Source organism: Athene cunicularia, assembly GCF_003259725.1.
Source record: "Athene cunicularia isolate RWA chromosome 3 unlocalized genomic scaffold, athCun1 chr3_part1, whole genome shotgun sequence".
Classification (NCBI taxonomy): Eukaryota; Metazoa; Chordata; class Aves; order Strigiformes; family Strigidae; genus Athene; species Athene cunicularia.
The window spans coordinates 86,745,496-86,763,883 of record NW_020799097.1 but is presented as its reverse complement, the minus strand read 5'-3'; the positions used below and the strand labels follow the sequence as shown (position 1 = coordinate 86,763,883).

At 37.3% G+C, this 18,388-nt stretch overlaps 1 protein-coding gene across 1 annotated transcript in view; it reads left to right on the top strand.

The window, feature by feature from the left end:
- The window catches only part of SMYD3 (SET and MYND domain containing 3), a 374,780-nt gene that overhangs the window by 268,901 nt on the left and 87,491 nt on the right, over nucleotides 1-18,388 (top strand). The window contains exon 6 of the mRNA XM_026844592.1: nucleotides 17,086-17,153. Within this exon, the coding sequence (XP_026700393.1) occupies nucleotides 17,086-17,153 (68 nt within the window). The remainder of the gene's footprint in view (nucleotides 1-17,085; nucleotides 17,154-18,388) is intronic.

Here is an 18,388-nt window from a genome sequence, read left to right as displayed (position 1 = left end):
GGGGCAGGGCTGTGGGGAGCCGCCCTGCGCCGCGTTGCTGCGGCGGGGACTGACGGCCTCGGGGCCCGGGGCCGGGGGGGTGAGGCCCTGGGAGCGGCCCGCTGGTGCCCTCAGGGCCCTGAGAGGAACCTCTACCACACCGACACTCGGACCGCTCCCAGGAGACCTGTGACAGGCTCAGGGCTTTCTGGTGACTGTCACGGCGAGCGCCCATCCCAGGAAGCGTGCACGTCGTGGGGCAGGTGACTGTCTCAGCTCGCCGGGAGGCAGGAGCCGACTCGGAGCTTTTCAGCTCACCACACAAGCGTTTTGAGAACATGAACCTACATGCAAAAAGCACCGCAGCTGTGTTGGTTTTAGTATTAAATTTTGGGCCTGGCCAGTTTAGTGCTGGGTACCTTCCTAGGTGCTTTCCTGGCCTGACAGTTACCCGTGTTTGAGGGTGTAGACATGGCAGCCCCCCTCTGCCACCACTTCCCCCCCTTACCCCTCGGGGCCCAGGCAAGCTGCTCTGCGCGGTGGACACCACTGTCAGCATTGCAGGTGTCGAGAGGCAAAACCACCCCTGCCAAGGCAGGCTGCAGTGTCGGGATGGCGAATGCCCTGCCGCGAGTGGATGAGGTGGACTGCATGGCCTCTCCGGCCTAGTTTGGTTGCTCTTGTCCCCAGTTCTTCAGAGGTTTCCCTTCCTGATTCATGGTTGAGCTTTTCAAGGTGCTCTGGTGCTGTATAGGTTTTGGCTGCTGAGGAGATTTCTTTTCCTTCTCTTTGTGTTGCTCACTTTTTGGTTTTCTATATGATGAATTTTCTCTGTAATGGCAGTTAATGGACATGCAGTAATCTGCATAAATGAAGAGAGGCAAATGCAGACTGAAAATGTGCCAGAGTAGTGCACTGGAACTACCAGCCAATTTCACAGCATCACACCGCCAAGACAGAAGACATGAAATACACGGCCCCTTAACGGGCATAACATGACCAGTGCTGTGCCTGCAGCTGTACTGCAGCACGGCACCATCAATGTGTGCCACAGGGAAGCGTAAAGCTAGGAATCCCATTTCAATTGCTGATTTTATGTTTCTGTTATTTTCCAAAGAACATTAAGGGTTTTTTTTTTTTCTTTTTAATGTAAACCATTTGGATACAGACGCTAAAAAAAATTCCTTTATATGCCAAACTGCTGCTGATGTGATCTGTGGCCTTGGTGTCACATTCAGCCTCTTTATGATTCATTTCTGCATTTCCATTCTTCACAAGGCTGTTATAGTGCTTAACTAATTAATGTTTATACATTGTTTCATGTCCTTGAGCAAACAGAAATATAAAGCTACAGATACACAGACAAATAATAGTATTTCAGGCCTGCTGAACTCTGGTTTTAACCTGTAGTCACAAAACTGAATCGCCAAAGTGAGAAGCAGGAAGGAAGCTCTGTGAGAAGCTGCAGTGAGGAAAGGATCTCTGAAAGCATTATTGTTTTTTCCTCCCTGCTAACTAAATGCTTGATTATTTTACTTCCTGAGTTTGAAGCATTATTTTTTGATCCCAGTTCTTTTCAGAAAGCATTTAAGTAGTTGTTATTCCAATGATGAGATGATAATGGAAGAAGAAAAGAAAAATTTCTCCCCCAAATCATGTCAAGATGGTCTGGGTGACAATTTCTGGGTGGGCTGAAAAATAAAAAATTAATATTTTCCAAATTCATTGTTACATTAATTGCTGCTATTCTAGGGCAGGGCTTCTTCCAGCTTCTCTTTGGGATTGTGATTTACATTTAGTATCTTTGCTGCAATACATGCACAATAACCTACACTATTTTCAATTTTTAAGTCAGCCAATGTGACTGCAGACGAGCAAGTGTCACAGTCTTAGTATTTGAGCATGAATTTTTACTACCTAGTTCGTGGTTGGTTCACTGAGTTCAAAAATAGCAACAAGAAAGAAATATTTGAGCCGATTTTGAATTAATTTTGACAGATTTATTATCTACTTTTAGAGATTCTAACAGTAAAGACAGAAACTGCTGTTGGAGGGTAAATGACTTGTTGAAAATTATTTACTCAGCTCTAATTAGAATAAACATTTTTTTCTCATGGAAATGAAGAGAAAGTACAGGCTCAGATGTTTATTATTTCAAATATATAGCATTTTTGTTTGTGAATAATTTTGAAAGTTTCAATTATTATGTAGTTAGTTACTATGGAGACTTGGCTTGCAAAATGTGTAGTTTTATGAAAAAATTTCTGCCAGAGACCATATTGTTAAATAACATGTCTGGTTTTTAGACAAACACCTGAAGTGGTATGTGAGTATGTTCATAGTCGTGCACACAGATCTGGCAGAGAGAAGTCTGAGTAAATATCAGTGAGCTTTATTTTGCAGTCCTCTCACTGTATGTCTTAGAGCAGATTTGTCCGATTTGTATAAATAGGGGGTTTTAAATAACAGCTTTTATGTAGAAGTTCAATCATTATTTTTGTTTTGACAAGAACATCCCTGCTTCTATCTCCCCACATGCCAGTACTAATGCAGTTCTCCTCTCATAGAACTGTTGTGCTACAACAGATCGTCCTTTAGTTATCAAGACTGAGTGTGCCCCACTTGGTTTCCCACTTTAATATGTTTCTTCTGGTAAAAGACTTCTGTATTCATGTCATTGACAAGTATTACTCAGTGACACATTTACCAATAAGCAACATGTAAAAATCCACTCCGCACAATTGTTACTGTCATGTTCCCACCACAGATTCTGGGGCTGTGGGTGACACTTCTGCTTTGGGAATCCTTCCAATGGCCAGATTCTGCATGAAAATCACATGTCTATTCAATAAAAAAACAAGTTTACCATTAAAATTACGTTTTTTACAGTAGCCATATTGCAGGGTCTTTAGACACAGTAGAACACAACTTGTTATGACTAGAATAGCAATACTCAAGGGAATGGATGAACCATTTGTGGGGTGTGGGTTGCAGGGTGCCTTACTGAAGCAGGTAAGAAGTGGCAGCAGTTACCTGTGAGCCACCCTTCTGAGGTTAGTGAGAAATCTCAGCTGAAAACAAAACTCCTCAGTAAGTGCTTACATAAGCAGGACCTCTTTCTCAAACGAGAGCAAAGCAAGAAGGTTTATTTCTCCATCTTCAAATGTCAGACTGGTTGGTACAAAGTTCGGTGACAATCTTGAACTTTTTACTCGTTAAGCAGTAGAAAAGAAACATTATTCAGTCAAGGTATCAATAGTCATTCCTTCAGTCATTCCTACAATATGAGAGTTGAAAGTGCAGTCTCCATGTGTAGGTGCTGACTGGGTGAGAAGGTGTCAATGGATGGACCCCAGTATTTATGAGCCCCCTTTGCAAGGCATATGATTTATGTAGCCTCAGTTGTCCCACAGATAAAGGCATCCTCAGTTAATGAAGAGGCAGTTTTTGTGAATTAGTGAGTGTGGCTTGGAGTCAGGGAACCTTGAAATCCACAGGCAGGTGAAGCTTCAGCTTCATGGGGCTGAACACAGCCCTGCATTTGCATGCAGAGGCAAAAACTGCTGCTGCCAGTCGTTTGCCACACTGGCACCTTGGAGAGCATGCCAGCAGGCACTTACGGGCAAGTACTGTCAGAGCTGGATTGCTGCTCAGAACTGCTGAGCAAATAAGGAGTTTAATAATTTTGAAATCAAAACTCTGTCTTTACCTATATTCTACTGGGGCCTTGTATTCCTTGTATTGTAACACCTTTGAGCAACAGGTGGTGGAAATTAGGCACCATTTGCCTTGACTGGTATTTTTCCAGGTCCTCTCCTCTATACTCTTTCCACAACCAAACAATTAATAAGTGCTTATTAAGAAGCAAATTACTTGTCTGAACTTGTTTATTGAATACAGTATCTCCTGTAGTTTTGGCTTCTGTTTTATGTCCCTTTACTTAATTCCGTCTTTTTATAGTTTTTGTTACTTTTCCTTCTCCCACTTATCTTCTTTGTTAAAAATCATGGATATGTAACTGGAGGTTTGCCAATGGAGTTTTAAAAAACAGATTTAGAATTCTAAATTTGGTCCTGAGGGATAATATTCACATATTTGGTTTTAATATCTTACACAAACTGATCCATTGAGTGGTAATAACTCAATAGACTGTTCAATGTGGTGCTATCACAGTCAGTATAAAACATCAAAAAAGTAGTAGCAACGAAGTTTACAAGAAGCAGGTGCTTCATTCATGACTAGGAAGACCCTTGCCAATGAAAGAGGGCACCTGTTTCAGCTTCACTGAGGAAGAGATGTTACTGTCAGTGGAAAAACACTTGGACTCAGTCTGGAAAGACTGGTAACAAAGGCTAGATCACGATTCAAACTTTTAAAATGTTTTGCATTTTCGTTACAATGAGCTCAATGTTAAAAAAAAAAAAAAAAAAGTGTAATTATTTTGTATTTGAGAGCTTGATATTTCAAATTCTTGTTAGATGACCTAAAGGTTACAATTTTATAATTTCACACAGCTTATTTATATTTGAGATGAATGGCCAAGAGTAGCACAGCATATAAAATACTTTAATAATATATTTTAATTGTACTTTAAACAGGAATCAGTGGAACAAATTACTTTTTTGTTATAACGTAAAAAAGGGAATTATTTTCACATTTGTTGGTGAAAAAAGGTATGAGTTTACTTTGTTCTCATATGGCTCTCATAACAAGAGCTAACAATAAAACCTTACCTTGTGTGATTTTCTAATTTTTGTTTTACATTCTTATTGTAACATGAATAGATCCTTAGGGTGAAGTGTCTTGGTTTTAGGTATTACTTTATAGTTTTTCCTCATTCTACGCATTAAAATGTAATAATTTAAAGATAAAATTTTCATAGGTAGTCAAATCAGATGAGACACAAGTCCTAGATGAAAGGAAAATGTGATCTTAATCATAGCCAGAATACTAAACTTTAATGGTCTTAATTCATCAAGGAAGAATGTATTTTGGCATGTAGGTTTTTGGCACTATGCTTGGGTAAAAACAGTATCAACATGAGGAGGTGGGTCACTGTCAAAATGCAAACTGTGAGGAGAAATGCAGCAGTAGATTTGTATAACCTTTTACCTCATGGTTCATATTTCTGATCCCATTTTGCACTTTCTTCAGTTCTGTCATGTTTTTAACAGAGCTTTGAGATATAAACTTAGAGTTTTCTTTGGAGGTGGAGGTGAGGAATTTGCTAGGAACCACTAATATTGTTGTGACAAAAAATTAGTATGTTCTTTTCCCGTCACCCTGGGTTTTGTCAGGTGTAATAAAAATACCAGCTGCTCCTTGTTGCTTGCTGAAATCACTGTTTATCTGTCTGGTTTGCTTGTCTTGGGTATATGTAAAGATCTGGTTTGCACAATTGAAAAAAAACAAACAAACCTCCAAGTGAGGAATAGGAAAAGTGTAGATAAAGATTTGCTGAGAGTGAATCTGCATATCAGACAAAAAATAGCATGAAACACTAGAAGAGTGTTGTGAATCAAGGGGGTGTTTTGTAAACCTGTAGTTAGTTTTCTAAAGCCAGCACAACCATCTCAGCCATCTTTCTTGCTTGAAATATATAACACAACACCATTGTCATTTTCTCAGACCGTAGTGAATGTTGGGACTTTGAATTGCAGAGATCAAGTCTTTCTTAAAGTTTCTGAAGTCATGAACCTGGGTTATGAAAATGGTTGATTTGGCTTAAAAATTGTAAGATAAAGAAAATTTTAAATTAAAGCATATTGATATACATCAGCTCTCCAAGGTGTACTACTGGTATTTATTTTCCTGGTCTTGCATATATGAGGGAAGATGATACAACTTTTCCTATTAAAAAATTTTGATACTTGTTGGTAGGCAAAAGCGTCACTTTCACATGAAAGAATATATGGTTATGGCAGTCACTTTGTGAATGGCAGTATATAATTTGAATGCTGGAAAAACACAGACATTTTTGATAAATTCAAAATTTCAGTGTCTTTCAAGCTAGGGGGAAAAAAAGATTGAAACTAAATTGCGTGTTATATTTTAAAATGTTTGCTTAACTTTCATGTTTGGCTACTCAGGCTGTTTAATGATATCATATCTACTGTCCTTTTTAAAAAAACTTCTGTCTTTTTATTTCAGTATTTAATGTGATCTTGAGGCAATTGTGGTAAAGACCCTAGGTCAGGAATTAAGCAGCCCAAAGTTTGCAGAAGTTTAATGGCACGGATTTGTTTTGTCTGAAATGTACATAATTTTAACCACACGGAGTTAGGTCACCCAATTTCAGTGCTCACAGAGATTTTAATTCTAGTTCAACTTGTGAACTTTCTTCTTACCTAATTGTTGTTTTGTGTAACTCATCTGATGTCACTGAATTCACTGCCATTTTGCATTAATATAAGTGCAAATTTTGTGCTCTTGTGTTACAAACTTCAAAAAAACATGGAGTCAACAAGAACAAATGAACAGGGTATGGATCATTTTGGTTCAAGTTTATTTGTATAAAAGTATATCCTTTATCAATTAATACTTTCTAAAATCATGTTTCTGGGAAGTTGACAGATTTTGTTCCTGGCTGTTAGATTTAGTTCATCTTGTAGAGGTGGGGAAAGTCCTGTTCATCACAGAAATGCTCTTAGGAGGTTTATTTCCTGGTGAATTTGTGGGAGGGCAAAGGTGAAGGAGTGAGGAGAAAAATTCTTTCACTAACTCAAGTATTTCCTGTAGACAGCAATTACATACAGGTCTGTGAACTTTAGTTGACTACCCACAAGCATTTGAACTGTGAGCTCAACATAGTGTTTGTCTAACCTTTTATTTCTGCATTTTCAAGATATCTGATAGAGACTTTTCAAAATGAAATGCTTCTTTTTTTTTTTCTTTATGAGTGAAAAATCAAATAATGCAATTATTTGACCATTTTCTCACCAATTTACAGTCTGTATACCACAAGAGAGTTTGTTAAGCAGGAAGCATACATAGGAGTTCAGCCTTTTCCTGACTTTTTCTGCAAGCTATGATTCTAGCTGTGGCATTAAAAGCTACTCTATATGTAGCTATTTTACAGTTCTTTTGTCAACTCATTGTTTGATGTCATATTGACCAGGAGTTCTCTGAGCTTAATTTTTGAGCTTATTTTGGAGTAAATAATTATATTTTATTTACTCTGTAGCTCTTATTCACAAATGAAATTTTAGCTTAAAGCTACCTTCAAGTATTGTGGGGTTTTTCCTAACTAGTAATGGTAATGATACAGCAGATCTGTATAATGGCTAGTACTAATCTGGTACAATAAAGAAAAATGCTATTTCAAGGGAAAATCTATTCAGATGTGGGTAGAACAAAGTACTGGGATTGTTATCTGTTCTGTTGAAGTAATGGCACTTCTGCTAAGGAATCCTGATGGATGGGATGGTGGCCTTCTCTCTACTATTTTCTGGGGTACGGGCATTGTGGGTGCCGTAAGCCTTGTTCCCATGTAACCACCCAAAATATATCTATGGTTCTTTCTCTTGGGGAAACCAGAGAGTTATTTTCTATTAGTACTTTCAAAAGTCACAAAGGAATCCAAATGAAATGTGAAAGGCATGTTCCTCTTACTTGGTACCAACTATTCAGGCATTTCTGTATGGAGCAGGTTGTAGCATCCAGAGCCTCTTCAAGCAAAATCCCCATCCTGGCCTACCAATGGGAAATTCAGGTCTGAGATGCTCTGGTTTACATCCTGAGTGCCAAATACAGCCTGTGGATCCAAAGGAGTAGAGCAGGAATTTTTTATTTTTTTTTTTTTTCCTAACAACTCCCTGTCACTTACCAATACAGTCAAATATAGCCACAATGCTAGGAAATTTGTCTTTGGTATTGTTAGAAGTCATTGACTGACCATGGTTTATCATCAAGCAGGATCAGCCAAAAATGTCAGACCAGCATTGTGGGAATGAGAAAATTAATTGCAACAGAATGAAAGCTATGCCTCACAGTAACTAGAAGTGTATATACTGTATTGAGACTAAACATGTCCAATGTTATGGAATTCAAAAAATTAAATTATTTCAACTGTTCCCTGATCAGAGCAATGTTTGAAATAGCCAAAGAAATTGAGATGTAGAAAAAAAAAATTACTGACTGGAAACCCTTGGGAAGTTGATTTCTTCGGAGATACTAAGAATGGCAAATCCTAGGGAAATCCAAGAACTCCTTGAATACTAAGTACTTGAGTTATACAGGCCTTCAAATTACTGCTTGAGCTTTATTTTTTTTTCTGTGCATCTTTATTTTAAATGTAACACTGTTCTATTTTGCCTTCAGAAGGAAGTAGAGTTTGACTTAGATTTTCTGCCTTACTGTATTCTGCTATTTTCTGCTATGGTTATATTCACCCACCTGTGCCAGCGCACCCGCTTATAGTGCAATCATTTTTCCCTTTCAGTCAGAAAGGAGTCTAGAACTGTGGTCTGAATTTAACCACTGCTTCAGTGCCTTTAATAGGCAGCTACCCTTTTTTTTTCCCAAAAGACCTCTCATTACAGCAATCAGCTGGGTATTTCAGTGTTTCAGGATTAAATACATAGTGGGCTTTTTGTTTCATAGTTTTACTTTGTCCCATTAAACTTCTAATTGCCACCTGGACTTAATATATTTGCTGAATATCAGCTGCTACTCCACTGGTTTTCACTGGCCACGGGCATCTCTAGCCTGTTTCATGCAGAACACCTCCTGTGGTACATCAGTGTCTATCATCGTACCTGACAGCACTGTTCAGATGCTGTCTGTGGAAGGAAGGAGTAAAGGTGAGTTCAAAAGCATTTTGCAGGCATATGCTCAGCAAGTGCTAAAAATCTTTAAAAGGACAGTATTTTATTTATTAAATTCTACACTGGAATTTTGTGAAAAGCTTGAATAAACTTGAAATGATACTTTTGCCTGTAATTTAAATGACCTGCTCTCAGCAGTTGTTTGATCTGCCAGCTACCTGCAAGAACATAGTGCATGTTTCCTATTGCCTTACTTACTGATTTCCAAAGGCCTTTAATGAGGAGAGAGGGGTTTAGACCACTGAAGGTGATGGATTTACAAAAGGGTATGTCTGACCCACTGATTTTTAGAAGTAGTAATGTCACCCAGTTTGAATGGAGTAAGCTGAAAAATAATTTATATCTAATAACTTAAATCCTTTTAATTTTTTTTCTTAAATTATGTGATTAAAAACCCGATACTCATTCCTTTTTATAAAACTGTATGTCAAAGGAAAAATAGTAGTAGTTTTTCTGTAGGAAAAAGGCATCATAAAAATGGAAGGAACTGGCAATGATAGCATTATTCTTTTGGGCCTTGATGGGCAAACATTACAAGAGCCTGAGATTTTTGTCTGGTTACTACAAGACAAAGCAGGTTGTAGTTAGCCTTGCTTTGCAGTGAGATTTAGTGTTGTATGCCGGTGTGAGTGGTTTCTGTATTTTTTTTTTTACCATACTAAGAAAAAAAGGTCTAAGGTTCAGTTCTAAAACTCCCCAGTCATCTCTGGATTAAGTTGTAAGTCAAGTAGCAAAGTGAGACTAGAGCTGGTTCAAAAACTACATGTTACTTATGAAAAAATTATTAGAAAGAATGTGGGGTTTTTCTCAAAAAAAATGCTTTCTACTTTTCTAAATTAATCAAATTATTTTTTTATTGCTCTTTTCATAAGAATTTTCAAAATTAAACTTTTTATTTATGCTTGTTTAAGTTTTTAAGATTTAAAAATACTCATGCCACAATGTTTTGAAAGAGATACTTCTTTTTTTTTTTTCTCTACTCTTTTTGAAATTTCCTCCTCTTCAAACATTCTCAGCTTTTGTGCTTTCAGAAATTTCCTGGTGGAAACAGTTTTAAAGAAATGGTATGAAAAAATTTTTCCCCGGATTTTCATTTTCCCCTCACTTTCCCCATCCCTCCCTTCTCCAGTAGAGAAGATATCTGTGGGTAATAGTTAAAGAATGAAAAAGAGAAAAGGAAGAGAGGCAAAAATCCACTAAGCCCAGCAGACCAAATCCAAAGACTTATTATGGTCGATGAACTTCAAGAGGTAAATATACTTGAAGGTCTAGCTCAACAAGCACCTCCAGAAGGAACAACAGTTATATTGCATCTGTGATAATAAAGTTGGCAAACCCTGAAACATTTAGGCTAGGTTTCATGTCACCTAATTTAGGTTGCTTAGCAGTTATGAGTCTGGTATGAGGAAATCATCTGGGTAAAGGAAGGAGATGACAGATAGTAATTTATCCCACCTGTATTACTAGCTGAAGTTATACAACTTTAATTCATTACTGTTTTGGTTTTGCCTATGTAATTTTCATACCAGCAACCATAGCTGAATCTCAGCCTAATTGTTCATATTAAGTCCAACCCTTTTTAAAAAAAATATACCACTACAAAGCAGATATACAGCCATCTAACAAAAGAGGCAAGACAAATACAAAGTTAGTTAACCACTCCTGGATGCCCATGAAGTTTGATCTCGTTCAATAAACAAGCAGTTTATTTTCAATAGGCAGGTATGCAGTGGCTGTTGAAATCAAGTTAATAACTCTGCCCCATTTCACAGGAGTGTAGTTACCAGTAGGAAAATGAAGATGAAGAGGAGGATGTCATGCCTCTGCCCCACTCCAATTAATAATGCCAAATTCTGCAAGTATACTGTAATACGATCCATTAGTGACTTTGCAGCTCCTTCTCTCTAGTTCTGTACCAGAAATAGATGCATTTCAGTTCTGTTCCAAAAAGCAGGAATAATAATAACATTTGCAGAGCTGGGTAAAAGCTAGAATTTCACCAAAGGGAACATGAGATTTGCTGACTGTTGTCAGAGGAGAAATTTGCGAACAGGTTGCACAAAACTTTTAATGGGAGTTCTACAAAACTTCAAGATATTTCATTTTACCCAAAGAATGCAGTATTTTTGCATGTTTCGGGCTTTAGCTTTTCAGGTCTCAGGTTTGTACCTACACCTTGCACAGACTTGAAAAAAAAAAGTGCCCATAGGAAACATAACATTTGTCCTAGTAATGAGAGCTTTGACATTCTTAGTAATCAAATATATTAGCTGCATAGCTAAATATTTTTATTTGAAAGGTTGGAGAAGTATGTGTGGGGTTAAGAAGAGAGGAGCTAATTTGCCATGACCTATTTTCATTTCATTCCAATCAAAATTGCACCACTTAGCTGAGTACTAAAAAGGGATGCCTGAAGCACACTTGCATTAAATCATCTGTTAATGTCAGTCCAAATTTCTGCTCTGCTGCCTTCTAGGTGGTGACAGCTCTCTGCAAGGGATACCTGTGTTCTGCATACTCATCAGAAACTTTTATATGCTAGGATAGCAAAAAAGGCCTGAAAATTGATAGTTATGAAGAGAGATCTCCAAAGACATAAGATGAAGAACTAAGAAAACAGTTGGAAATATCTTTGCTGTAACTAGCTCTGGAGTATTGGTAATCTCTAATTCAGCCAAAACATTGTCATTTTGGCCCAAGAGATTAATAAAATGAATTATTATTGAAGTAAACTGAAATATTTGGATATTCACTTATGGTGTGAAAGAAATGTTACTTCTCCAAATTTCATGGTATTGCAGCGAAATTTGGCTTCCGAGGAACTATCACAAACAATTAACTACCTGTCCCCATTCCTTACTCTGAAAATTTCAATAAGATAAGGCTTTCTCAAAGCCATCCTAGTATGTTTTGATTTCTGTCTGGAACAAAACACCAAAGAATCTTTTTTTTTTCTCAGTTTATTTTTATCCTCTTGGTGTCTCTTTCATCTAGTTTTCCTTCTGTGGCTCCTGTGGAAGCCAGTAGTTTGGTCCTGAGCACAATGCAATATAGAATTGGATTCAAATTTCCTGATTTAGTAAAACCTACAAGGGTGTATATATAAGCCACAAAGATCTAGTTTGCAAATCTGCCTTGTAACAGGACTCCCTTCAGCACAGCATTCTGGTAGCAGATGCATTCCCACCTCGTTCCCTTTCTTCTCTTCCTCTCCAATACCCTGTCCAGTGGACAGAGCTGAGGTTTCAGAGTAAGAAGCGCTTCCTGCAAGGGAAGCCTGGGTGTCCTGGGCTGTGGCCATGAGCAGCAAGTGGAATACACTCAAAACAGGGGCTTGACAGGTCTGTCACTGACATGGCATACTGTGCATTTACAGTTAAGCACTGTTGCCATGTTTAGCACTGTTGCTGTAGCGCTCCATGTGCCAAATGAAGTCATTAGCAGACTTGAGATCTGTCATCCATCTGTGCCTGGTATCTGTTCATCCTCCAGTGGGAAATAGCTTTTGGTACAGAGTTGTAGTGGGGTGTAGTGGTGCTAGAAGGTGTCTGGGGAATGTCTTGGTCATTTGAATTAGTGTGCCACTCACATAGCATTTACTGCCCATCCCTTCCTCCTGGATAATGTTTGAGTCTCTTGAGAAGCCTGTTAAAATGATAACTGGTTACAGCATGTTTTGTTAAATATGTGCCGATGACCAAGAATACTCAGCCAGCTTCGATGTGAATGAGAAACTTAATAATCCATGAAGGGTTTTTTAATATCTTTAATTTACATTACATTGGGTTCATAAATTAGGGAAAAAAGTGTTAGTTATGGTTTTCTTCCTGGTGGTGAGTTAGAACACACCAGCTGTGACACACCATTTACAGAGATGGCTGGAGTCATTGTATATCAAAGCTGAAAATGATATTGACCCTATCAATGCAATTTTACCCTTTGGTAATCCTTCTTGTGAGGGTTTCTCACATGTGTTACAAGAGCTGTCTCACTGTGTTGCAGTAATGTACAGGAACACGTCGAGACATAATGATCGATTATTAGTCCTGGTGTTTGTAATTTGATCTGTGCAGCAAGTGTTAGCCAATAATGATTTGTTTTCTTTCCCTTACTCACTTACTGACATTTTTCATTGTCTTAGTGTCCAAAATTCCAAATCTGGAATGTCCTGCTATCAAGTCTTGAGTCTGCTTTATCTAACCCAAATGCAAATCCATAGTATAAAACAATATGAGTGAGGTCTGAAACTGAAAACAAATTCAAATCAGTATGTTTCCAAACTCAAGCCTTCATACCCTGTCACATGCAAACACCGAAATAAATCTTCAGGGCTGTCCTTTAGACTGTGGGTCTGGCACAGAGAGATTGCTCAGACAGTAGCTCTAGACATCTTGAGAACAGAAACCTCCTTACAGGGTAAATCTGCAGAGTTTTCATATCTCACTCAGAGAGGAAATAAAATTTAACATATTGCAGTGATTTTGGTTTGCTGATAAAGCATGCCTGAGTATAATGGTCAGTTGGTAGAGTTGGTTTGCTTTCAGTGTGTCTACCAGTCTGGGATAGATTATGTCTTCTGCTTGGGTTATTTTACTGAGTACAGGATACCTCTCTAAAGCATGTGCAGTCTCTCAAAAGAACAAATCTTTCTAATTCAATCAGCTTATATAATATTGTTTGTTGTTTGAAATAGCAGTTCCTTTTAAATAAACTTGCAGGATTTATTTCCATGGAGCCAACTCAAACACTGAGAATTGATTCTTTAAATTGTTAGTGAAATGTATGGCCAGTCAGGCTATGATGATTAAGCCTTGAAGAGCTCTAGGATACTCCTGAGTAAGTTTTGCATCGCAGAGGTTTGAAAAGCCTGTGGCTCTCCCCTGAGAATTTTTCTCCAGTTCTCATGCTGGGAGATGTGTTGTTTCAGAAATTTTAGAAATTGCAAGGAATTCAACTTCCCAACTATGTGGGCATTTTTCCTTATTTGTGGGTATAACAAACCCTGTGAGTACTCTGTTCTGTCTCTGTATGTGGATATGCAGTTTTAGTGCTGTGTAGCTGGACAGAGAGGAATTTGTAGAGGAATCAGAGGGGACAAGCTGAACAACAGAACAAATTAAATAATTGAAATAAATTATTCTGCAGGAGTTAAGATGACAAGGGCCCTATCTTTGTGAGGAAGAACCCATTTCTTGAAGTGCCAGATTACTGACAATTGTTTAATCTTTCTTATTTTAAAATTTGGGATCACACAGAATCAGAACCTGATTGTAGTATAAGGAATAAGGTAGGTCAGTTAAGACAGAAAAAAAGACAACACATGGTGATTATGAAACCTGAAGGAAATACTGAGATGCATGAGAAAGACTTTGTTTATTTTGCCTTAGATTTTTTTTCCCCTAGAAATGGTGTTAGTTCACTTCCAGTCCCAGTAGGTTTTGATCCATAAATTATTGCCTCAGGAACAAGCTGTTTACCTGTGCTTTCCTGCAACAGTGTTAGGTACTCCAGATTTAGCTGTTATTTGAGCTACACCTGTGAATCCTGGGGAGCTAGGCAAATGGATTTTTCTTCATGTGTTCTGTAAAAGAAATGCTTTCTTCCTTTTGTTTCTTGGGAGGTGTGGTCTACAACATCAATTCTTTAAGTGGACTCTAGGATTGAAATCTTAGAAGTCCCCTTGGTAGGACTGATCTTTAACTTTGAGATTTAAAACCTCTTAAAAGTTTACATCAGTAGAAATGTAGAGGAGATTCAGTATATTTTAGAGACTTGATAATAAATATAAAAGAAAACAAACAAACAATCCCATTCTTAGTTGACAGACTATGGAGATTTCATATTTGACACCTGTTACCAGCTGCTACCTGTCTGTGAAGGATTGTAATTTTATCAGAATTTCTCACACTGTAAGTGACGAGATCTTCCTCCCACCACCACCATCTCAATTCCTCCCTCTTCACTTGCTGAGGACAGAAAGCAGCCATAACAAAGGTTATTATCTGTAGTATGCTTCATATTTGCATCACTGTTCTTCTTCATACTTGAGTTGAAAAGGGGGGAAGATTGTCTTCTAGGTGGTTAATCAAACCTCAGAGCCCCTGAAACTTCTTGTAGCTTTGGTAGGATTGTGTGCAAAATCATGTAGCTCAAAATTCATGGGATGAATTGGACTTCTGCCTGTATTTACATACTTAAATACCTTTTTAGATCTGTCCCTGTGTACTTCAGATTCCCAGTCTCATATTTGAAGCTGCAAATAATTAGAAATTAGATGATATTTCACTGCCTCACTGGGATATTGTGATACAACTGCAAACTGTGAAAATATCTAAAATGGAGAGGTTAAAAAGTGCCTCACAGTGAACTACTCTTGAAAGCAGCTATTGATGTCTGACAGAGCATCCATTCATTTCACATTTTTCTTCACATATGTCCTGGTACAAGAAGGTAATGCATGTTTATGAAAAGAAAAAAATAAAATTATTGTGACATCTGTGTGTAAAACTTTTCACAGAATAGAAAATGATGAAAGTCTCTATAACTCTACAGTGATCAAAATTCAATATTGTTAATATAAACAGTTTTTAATGGTAATAATAGGAGAATTGCAAGGAAGAGGGATTCATTTATTTCAAAGAGATGCTTGACCTCTGCTACTTCATAATCCATTAGAGCTAAGGTCCACATAAACTGGCTTTCTTTCTGTTTTACCTGGAAGGCATTATTTTTTCAATAAATACAAAAATCAAGTCAATATTTTTAGAACTAGGATAATTGCCACTTTAAATGGACTAATCTTTGCTCAGAAGTTGTCTGACACTTATATCCAATGTCAGCAGGAAAGAAATAATTAAGATGTATGCTTTTGGTAATTGATCAGCAACATTTGAATGGGTCACATAAATAATAGACTAATCAAAGTATTGTCTAACCATTAAAAAAAACACATGCCCTACTGCATGTACATTTATTTAAATTAACATTGCTGTCAGAATTTATGAGAAATTTTGAAAGAGGATTTCATTTTCACCTTATGGTTAATGCTCTCATAAATAATAATTTGTCAATTTATAGGATAAGGTATCCTATTAAATTGTTCAGTGCACCTCTTTAAAACAGAGGTGTGCATTTACTGTTCTGGGCAATTACTCTATGGATAAAACACAAATTTCAAATCTCATTTTCATGTCTGCCAAATCCTACTCTAACTCATTTCTGTTCTAATGAGAATTAATGATATTAATAATCTAATGTTATGCAGAAGAGGCCAGGGACTTTTCTTGTATGTGCAGTATCATGCAGTGTTTTTCTACATAAAGTATTTTATTAGTATCTCATTGACAACTAACTAACATTATCTAAAAAGTAAAAAATAATACAAAACCAGCTCTTCCAAAAAAAATCAGATATTTAAAAAATACATTGGAAATTGGGTTCTGGTTCTTGTTTAAGGCCATGCAAATGATATTTGCTAAACATTTGCAAAGTGCTGATCTATCATTGAGTTGAACATGAAGAAACTTCAGTCTGATAGTTTGGGGTAGGGCTATACCTACCTACAAGCAACTTCCATTCTTCTCTACTCTTTTCTAAAATCACTTTAGCTTTGTATTGATTGTATGAGGGAGAAATACACTATCAAGCTGAATATTTGAGATTAAATGAAAGGTTATATTTCTCTTGAATGGTAATTTGAGTGTGCTTTTTTGTGGGATCTTTTACATGCAAACTAAAATATGCACAATGTGAAAGATATGCTGTTGCACAGTTTGGATTTCTTTATGCCCATTTCAGGTTGCCACAGTCAAGGCTGCTATTTAGTTCAAAACTATCCCATATGTATTCTTCAGGCTCCACTAGTACTCATTGAAAAGTGCTGTGACAACCTGGCTTCAGCAGAGTCCCTGCATGGAAATAACCACTCTTTTCATCAGCAGTCACTATCATCTGCTATGTGGTCTCTGGGCCGAGCTTCTCAGTCTCTGTGTAGGGTGGCTTTTTTTTACCCCCCTGGACAAGAAAGTAGGGCCTCTGCATGTGTTTAACCCCACATTTTTGCAGAATACTAATATTTCTGCTTTTGATTGACTGCAGTTTTATAGGAGAGTGTGTCCCAGATGTGATTGCTGTAAAATGAAAGAGCACCAGTGTTGGACTTGAATGTTTCTCATCCAATTACCAATTGCCCCTTCATTTTATTTTGAAAGTTTTTTTTCACTTGAGTATGGGGTTTCCAAATGATTCTGGTAATCCTGGATTTTTTCCCTTGTTTTTACAGGTGACCTGTAACTGTTTCACCATCAGTAATGGAGAGATGCAGGATGTTGGTGTTGGACTGTATCCCAGGTACTGTGGACACTGTTTCATTCACAGGCAAAATCTGTCTTGGTTTTTTTCTTTTTCTCCTAGGTAGCTGTAAGGACCATCAAAGCAGCAGGTAACATGTCTAAACAAGAAACTGGGAAATGCAAATAAATTAAACAAGAATAAAAATGTGATTGAGTTGAAGGCATTCTTAATAGTCCTGATTATAGAGTTAAAACAGTTTAAATAAGATATGTATTTATATTTTATTTTTATGGAGATAGTAGTTTTTTCTAAGAATAAATGCTGGCATAAAAGAATGTGTGAGTGGGACTAGTAGAAGGAAACCAGTTCAACATTTCTTTAGAATACAGATATTTGCAGCCAGGAGCCTTCTGAATGGGCAATTAAAAGAAAAAGATTGAACACATTTATTAGTAAATTGCCATAATTAAGAAACCAGTAAGGTGAAAAAATAAGCCCCTTGAGAGATGGATCTTAATATTTGAATTTCTTATTTGTATTAGGTAAGAAGTATGTACCAGGGAACATTTTGCCTTCATAGAATTACTTACCTGTAATTATTATGTGGAAAACTAGTATGTATAGTTCAAAATTAAATTTACCATTTCAATTTTTTATTAATGCACAACTGAACCATGTTGTCAATACCTCAGTGGGCCTGTCACTGTTGTTTTTTTTTTTTCTACTAATGTCATATGTAAGATTTGACAAAGGACACTTATTATCTTGAGGCCTGCCTTGTGGTATAAGGGAAAAGTAGTTAGGAGGACATGGGAATTAGTAGTATGAAAAGTACAGAACAGCCATTTGATCTCATAGTGGAGTGGAAACAAATCCTTTCACATACTTGGGAAAAATGTAACATTATTTTGGAGCATTATTATTAGAAAAATAATTTATTTTGGTAGAAAAAAGCCCCTGACTGCGAAGAAAGTGGCTATCTATGTTCTGTGATAACGCACTGCCAAGGGATGCAAGAGACTCATTCCCAAGTCAGTTCAGAGCAGTTTGAGTTCTGCTGTAGCAAATCACTCTGAGCTGGGAAAATTGTGAACTTATATCTGTGGTTCCCAAAAGCTTAGATAAATGCCCTTCCAGATGAATTCATATGCTTCCAGATGAAATTGTCATCAAACCCACTGTTGTTTCCACAAGGTGAAATTTGATTAAAAGTGCTTTGATTAGTCTCATTAAGAGGTTGTATATTGTTGCATGGCTTGATATTTTTCACATCCTAATGTATTTTAAAACAG